Source organism: Charadrius vociferus, unplaced genomic scaffold (assembly GCF_000708025.1).
Source record: "Charadrius vociferus isolate BGI_N301 unplaced genomic scaffold, ASM70802v2 scaffold407, whole genome shotgun sequence".
Classification (NCBI taxonomy): domain Eukaryota; kingdom Metazoa; phylum Chordata; class Aves; order Charadriiformes; family Charadriidae; genus Charadrius; species Charadrius vociferus.
Window position 1 is genome coordinate 1218086 of NW_009649852.1, and position 7937 is coordinate 1226022.

The following is a 7937-nucleotide window of genomic DNA, read 5'->3' on the forward strand; positions in this document are numbered from 1 at the left end:
CCCTCCACCTGCTGGCCACACTCTGCTTGATGCCCCCCAGGATGCCATTCGCCTTCTTGGCCACCAGGGCACATTGCTGGCTCATGGTCATCCTGTTGTCCACCAGGACTCCCAGGTCCCTCTCCACAGAGCTGCTCTCCAGCAGGTCAGCCCCCAACCTGTACTGGTGCGTGGGGTTATTCCTCCCCAGATGCAGCACCCTACACTTACCCTTGTTGAACTTCATCAGGTTTCTCTCTGCCCAACTCTCCAGCCTGGCCAGGTCACGCTGTAAAGCAGCACAGCCTTCCGGCGTGTCAGCCACTCCTCCCAGTTTGGTGTCATCAGCAAACCCGCTGATGGTACACTCCATCCCTTCAATTTGCAATCCTTCAGCAGGCAGGACCCGTGTACAGTAAGCGTCCTGCCAAAAGGCTTGCTCTTCTGAGTTTCACTTCACAAATCTTTTACAAGCAATTCACACAGTCTTTTTAAACTACTGCTACTCCTACTACAGGCTGAAAATTAGATGTGGCTGGAAGCTGACACAGTCCACAGGAGTTGCCATGGAATAATGTCACTGATCGGCATTTTTCAGAGGAAATATACGTTAGCGATTCAAAGCATTAAAGATCGACACCAAGTCCTTTTCTACAATTGCAGTTATTTAAATACTCCTTTACAACCCCAATGATCTAAAACAGGCAAGCTTTCTCTCGGTGTACGCATGAAAATGAGCGTCTTGAAAGGCTTGTGTATGTTAAGCCTTCGTTGAACTTAACTGTACACAACCTTAGTATTCCCTGTGAATCTGTTCTGCATTCCCTGTGAATCTGTTCTGCATTCCCTGGGAATCTGTTCTGTATTCCCTGTGAATCTGTTCTGCATTCCCTGTGAATCTGTTCTGCATTCCCTGTGAATCTGTTCTGCATTCCCTGTGAATCTGTTCTGCATTCCCTGTGAATCTGTTCTGCATTCCCTGTGAATCTGTTCTGCATTCTTTCTCTCGGTGTACGCATGAAAATGAGCGTCTTGAAAGGCTTGTGTATGTTAAGCCTTCTTTTGAATTCCCTGTGAATCTGTTCTGTATTCCCTGTGAATCTGTTCTGCATTCCCTGTGAATCTGTTCTGCATTCCCTGGGAATCTGTTCTGTATTCCCTGTGAATCTGTTCTGCATTCCCTGTGAATCTGTTCTGCATTCCCTGTGAATCTGTTCTTGCATCTTTGCAGGATTAGTTGGGAAAGCTCTCTAGGACTTTAAAAAAAAAGGTACCACGGGAAGACCTTATAGCAGCTTTCCAGTATCTGAAAGGGACCTACAAGAAGGCTGAAGAGAGAATTTTTACAAGGGCATGTAGCGATAGGACGAGGGGGAATGGCTTCAAACTGGAAGAGGGGAGTTTTAGATGAAATCTGAGGAAGAAATTTTTCCCTGTGCAGGCGGTGAGCCCCTGGGGCAGGTTGCCCCAAGAAGCTGTGGCTGCCCCATCCCTGGAGGTGTTCAAGGCCAGGTTGGACGGGGCTTGGAGCAACCTGGGCTGGTGGGAGGTGTCCCTGCCCAGGGCAGGGGGGTTGGAACGAGATGATCTTTAAGGTCCCTTCCAACCTAAACCATTCCATGATTCTATATGAAGAGATTCAGAAGTAGGTGTCCTTTTTTTTTCTGGGAGCTTTGTCATCTGCCTCAGTTGAAACAGGTTTTTAATTTACTGACGCAGCCCAAGTACAGTTGTATGCACATCCGAGGACAGCAAACATTGGCTGCATTATGGAAGCTCCGAGAAATACAAACCCTCTCCCATGAGCAGAGAGAACATCGCTAAACAATATCTAACTAAAGCAGTGCTCTACATAACGATGTATCATAGAAGAAACTTACCGTCCTGATGCAGTTCAGTTCCTTGCAGTGCACCACAACCAGGCTCTTGAACTGGGAAATAGTACTGTACGTAGCAGTCAGCCTCTCCCCAGACGGTGGACTGTAAGGGGGTGAGTCCTTTCACACCCTCCACGTGGATCTCAAACACGTGCTCCATCAGGTCTTCCCCTTCTTGGTCTAACTGCTAATAAAGCAAAGGAAAACCACATGGAAAGGACGACTCTTTAGGAAACCTGGATGAGGGGACAGAGTGTATCCTCAGCATGTTCGCTGATGATACCAAACTGGGAGGGGGGGCTGACTCTCCAGAGGGCCGCGCCGCCGTCCAGCGTGACCTGGACAGGCTGGAGAGCTGGGCAGAGAGGAACCTCATGAGGTTCAACATAAGCAAGTGCAGGGTCCTGCACCCGGGGAGGAAAAATGCTGGGCACCAGTATAGGTTAGGGGTGGACCTGCTGGGAAGTAGCTCTGAGGAGAAGGATCTGGGGGTCCTGGTAGATAGTAAATTGTCCATGAGCCAGCAGTGTGCCCTTGTTGCCAAAAAGGCCAATGGAATCCTGGGCTGCAGAGGGAAGAGTGTGACCAGTAGGTCGAGGGAGGTCATTCCCTACTCGGCCCTGGTGAGGCCACAACTGGAATACTGCGTCCAGTTTTGGGCTCCCCAGTTCAAGAGGGACAGGGAACTGCTGGAGAGAGTCCAGCGAAGGGCAACCAAGATGATTGAGGGATTGGAGCATCTCCCGTATGAGGAGAGGCTGAGAGCGCTGGGACTCTTTAGCCTGGAGAAGAGAAGGCTGAGGGGAGACCTTCTTATTGCTTACAAATATCTAAAGGGGGGGTTGGAGGAGGATGGAGCCAGACTCTTCTCGGTGGTTCCCAGTGACAGGACGAGGGGCGATGGGCACAAGTTGGAACAGAGGAAGTTCCGTTCCAACAGACGGAAGAACTTCTTTACAGTTGGGGTGACAGAGCAGTGGCACAGGCTGCCCAGGGAGGGGGGGGAGTCCCTTCTCTGGAGGTTTCCCAAACCCGCCTGGATGCAGTCCTGAGGGATGTGCTCTGGGCAGTCCTGCTTTAGCAGGGGAGTGGGACTGGGTGAGCTCTAGAGGTCCCTTCCAACTCTGAAAATTCTGTGATTCTGTGTGATTCTGTGAAACGGCATACAAGAGGATGGGGAACGGGAGACTCTAAGAAGCTGAGACGGGGGGCTCAGACCCACTATCTGCTATTTTCTCCCTGAAGTTCACAGAAACATCGAAAGCCTGATAGCGTTTGTTTTGGGTTGTTGTTTTTTTTTTTTCTGCAAAACCCACAACCCACAGCACACAAAAAGCATGAAAGTTTTCAACATACCCAACTCAAAGGTAGTGGCAAAACCTGTACGGTACAATTTGTTCTATTTTTTTTACTGCATTTGCCATGTAGATTGAAGCAGTGGATACGCAGGGCAGTAAAAAGGGCAATAATGTCAAGACTGGTGAGGGCAAGTGGGTAAAAAAAAAAGGTACAAACAACGTAATTCTGCAAAGAATGGGATCATTTAAAACAAAATTGGCTCCAGCATCAGAATAGACTGGGGACCACCGGTCTGGTAGTGAACCCACAAGTAAAATCCTTTTGCCACGTCCCCAACAGCAAGAATGGGAATTTACTGAACTATACCATTGCAGGTTGTGTAGGAGGAGGGTCCAGAAAGTGGGAAGGGCGCTGTGTGATGGGAGGTGCCGTTCCTTCTTCATTTTTTAGCCTTTGCAGTGCCGCTATTTGATCAGCTGACCCCATCGCCAGAATGACCCTCAGGCTTCCGCTTCTACTGCCAGTAAAAACATCTACCACAGGCATATAGCTGTCCACAGCAACCACTGGATATTGAGCTTGAAGCAGCAGGTGGAAAATCTTTGGATCTCTAGAATAGATTAAAACAAACAAAAAACCAAACCCCCAAAGCCCCAGCATGAGAATGAGCCACCTGACTACAAACATGATCACACAAAGCTCATTTTAGACGGGATTTTCGACGCAGTTAGAAACCAATCTATCTCCATTCCTCCAAAACTTGGCTCAATTACATCAGTCTTCCATGAGCTGCAGAATGGAAAAGGCTATTTTCAGCAACGACAAAGTACAGCTTTCCAAAAACTAACACAGCCTTAGCTGTAAGCCAGCCTAGAGATCCGTGAGCGAGGCGATGGACGGGAACAAGACTCCTATTAATATACTGTGGCCATATTATACTTTTATGAGGCGGTTACGTGCCTTCGGGGATGGACTCGGGCAGGAAGAAAAGAAGGAACAGGGACAGTCTCCAGGAGAAATGTAAAAACCTCTAATAATACACTGAAGATATTCACAAGTAAACTACAGTGGATTATTGAAACAATTACACAAATGACACACTTAAAGTAGTGGCCAGTCAGTTCCAGCACCGTCCGATTTCTACCTATTACTAATCTGACCAAAATAAGAGGTATTAATCCTTCGCATTAGAAAGAATCTCTTCTGTCTGGTATTTCCATTAATTTAAATTGTTTTAAGCAGGTATAGTACTTGACTGAACCAGAAGCCAAAACTTCGAACCAAAAAGAACAAAGAGCTCTGGAGAGACCCATCGGATAGAACGACAATTAAACCAGGAAGTATTTAGAGACCTTTTTGATACCACCAGCATTATCCCTAGGACTGGGATCGGTGCGGAGCATAATCAGGAACAAGCTCACTCAATCAGTCACAATCTTGGAAAATCACCAACAGAAAGCCACACTTAATTTTCCTTTGCAGTCATTTTGACCTCTTATACTTTTACTCCTTTGAAGTACCACAAGTTAAACTGACTCCAAACCTGGTGCAGCGTAGTGTCTCTCTTTCTCACAGTCTACTCGCATTTCTCTACGAGGGCAGCGTAACTTACCCATGTACTGCCCAGCGCAGGAAAGTGCCAGAGGTATCTTGGCAGGACAAAAATGCTTTTTGCTATGAAGTATAATTAAGAACCCTCCCACGCAAACCCCAGACACCGCCCTTCCCTTCTTTCTCTGAGCGTCAGTTAGGATATAGTCACTTAGGTTGAGTCCCCATCCCTGGATGTGTTTAAGAGCCGTTTAGATGTGGTGTTGGGGGATACGGTGTAGAGGAGAACTTTGTAGAGTAGGGCAGATGGTTGGACTCGATGATCCCAAGGATCTCTTCCAACCTGGACAATTCTATGATTCTGTGATATATCCCAACCCAAGAAAATATAGAAAAAAGATGTTTACTTGAACGAGATGTAAAACTGATGCAGAGGAAGTTTCACTAATCCTAGTAATCTGTCACAGCCAGGGCTTCCCATCTTGTTCCACGCTTCAATAATCATGACGTTGTTCTTTAGCCGCTCCAAGTGTTTGGAAGTCAATGGAAAAGGCATCACCTGAAAGAGTTTAATGCAGAATTAGTACACAGAATACACTGGAAGCTGCTTGCTAAGTACACAGCATTCCGGTAACACTACATTATTCCAGTCTACAGAACTGTGTTCTTTAGCTATGGTAATTAAAAATTAAATGCACACTTGCCTAACAAGTTTGAGAAAACCGGGAGGCTTAGAAAAGAGCAAGCCAGGAAAATAAATGCAATTTAGATAAATTATAACATAAGATCATATACTATCTTAAAAAAACCATTGCTTTTGTCTTTAAAGGCCTGTTTACTAAACAACAGATAAAATTTCAGACAACTGTTTCTGATGCCTTTTGCTATGTTTTTACATTTCACTCTTTCAGCTGAAGGCTAAGGAGTCTCACAAATCACTAGGTATTGTTAAAAGTAAAACAAATGCACCTGAGCACCCTGATATTTAAAAAAAAAAGTCCATAAAAAAATTTACAAAGTCATAACATTCTTAAATGCCTGAAATTCTGCTGTTTCATAGGATCATAGAACGGTTTGGGTTGGAAGGGACCTTGAAGATCATCAAGTCCAACCCCCCTGCCCTGGGCAGGGCCACCTCCCCCCAGACCAGGTTGCTCCAAGCCCCGTCCAACCTGGCCTTCAACACCTCCAGGGATGGGGCAGCCACAGCTCCTCGGGGCAACCTGCCCCAGGGGATCACCACCCTCATAGTGACAATTTTCTTCTTCAGATCTTATCTAAATCTCCCCTCTTCCAGTTTGAAGCCATTCCCCCTCGTCCTATCACTACATGCCCTTGTAGAAAGTCCCTCTCCAGCTTTCCTGTAGCCCGTTTCAGATACTGGAAGGCTGCTATAAGATCTCCCTGGAGCCTTCTCTTCTCCAGGCTGAACCCCCCCAACTCTCTCCACCTGTCCTCGCAGCAGAGGGGCTCCAGCCCTCCCAGCAGCTCCGGGGCCTCCTCTGGCCCCGCTCTAACAGGTCCATGACCTTCTTGTGCTGAGGACTCCAAAGATTTCAATCAGCATTAAGCGGAAGACCTGTGACTTGCCTGAGAAAAATTAAAGGCAGGTTGTGTTGTGCCCCATACGATAGCAGATCTCGTTGCCTCCTCTGTGCTGAGCAGCTTGCAGTTTAAATACACATTACAAGAGCCGTGGAGCCCGTAGTCATCAGCAACAAAATCCTTTCCATCAGGCACCATCAACAGCACATGCAGTAATAACCCATCCTCTTCAGATGCAGTTATTTGTGTCATCAGATTACGGGCTACGGAGGTTGGTACAGCCTGTGGTGGCTGCACGACGTTTGTGCTGGCTGCTCCTGTCTTCTGGAAGTCCTCACAGTTGTTAAGTTTCAAGCAGCGAGGGCTTTCTGCGTTTAAACTCTTCCTGTTGGGCTCCTGGAATTCCAGCCGGGGACTTCTTACAGCGTGAGCTGGGACTCGCTGCACAGCCGTAGCTGACCGGGCAGCGGTGCGGGTGAAGTCTTTGTTGTCGGCTGCGAGCTCTACGGATACCTGCAACGGTGCGAGGGAAAGCGGGCTGATCAGAAGATGTGCGCCGTACAAGGACAAGAGACTGCGACACAAACACGGGGAGATGCATTGCAGGCTTCGTTCAAGAGCCGCGGGATCATCACCCAGAAGGAGTACCTTTAGCCACACGCTGGTTACAAGAGACAACTGCCACTGCAAACTGAACTCCATGAGGTTTTATCAAATAAAGCCGTAACTCAAGTACAAACCCATACAATTGCAGCTGAATAAAGGAAAAAAAATAAAACCCATCACAAAGCTGACTGAAAAATGAACACCTACCTAGCCAAGGTGAAAAGTACTGTGACAAAGTATCACAACTGTCATTTGCTCCACTTTGCTGCAGCACTTGCTGCTTGAAAAAAATGATGAAAAAGAAGTGTTTCTCTCTAACCACTCTTTCACTCTTACATTCCCCACTGATTTTAGCTGTCTCTATCTCCTCCCCCTTCTGTGGGTTCCTTCTTTTTCTCTTCAGTGGTCTACATATTCCACTGCATTTGTCTTCTTTTTTTCTGAGGTTGGTGGTTTTGGCTTTTGTTTTGTTTTTTTAACACTCTGTCCTCCATCTGAATTGCCTCGTCACGTTGCCAAGATTTGCAAGAGAAAGAGTTAGATTGGTATGAAAGAAAATGTGTGTGTGAATGCAATGAAAGAAACAGAAAGGTTAGAGGAATTGCAAGTGTTAATTTGCAAGCGTTAATTGCTACAGAGCATCACAGATCCGCTGGATTCATTCACATGACAAGACAGCAAGAAGGGGAAGAACAAACCGAAGCCCAGAAGAGAAGGTAACAGGCTAAAGAAAAGGATTGGAGCCATAAAAGGCCCTAATAAGGAAAACAAAATAATCAGAATCAAGAATTTTGCCTATGAATCAGGAGGAATGAGATAAGATATTGTGGCAAAAGATCCCAAGCGGTATCTACTCCTAAAGGGCATAAAGAACACGGAATCCCAGAATCCCAGACTGGTGAGGGTCGGAAGGGCCCTCTGGAGCTCCCCCATCCCACCCCCCGCCAGAGCAGGGGCACCTCCAGCAGTGGCACAGGACGGCGTCCAGGCGGGTTTGGAATGGCTCCAGAGGGGGAGACTCCCCCACCTCTCTGTGCCACTGCTCTGCCGCCCTCACAGCAGAGAAGGCCCTCCTCAGGT

The 7937-nt window shown here is 47.2% G+C and overlaps 1 protein-coding gene across 1 annotated transcript in view; it reads right to left on the reverse strand.

Annotated features, from left to right (window-relative positions):
• C2CD3 (C2 calcium-dependent domain containing 3) overlaps nucleotides 1-7937 on the reverse strand; it is a 64318-nt gene that overhangs the window by 40242 nt on the left and 16139 nt on the right. Inside the window, 4 exon segments of the mRNA XM_009890998.1 lie at nucleotides 1860-2043; nucleotides 3522-3765; nucleotides 5114-5265; nucleotides 6297-6764. Coding sequence (XP_009889300.1) covers nucleotides 1860-2043; nucleotides 3522-3765; nucleotides 5114-5265; nucleotides 6297-6764 — 1048 coding nt within the window.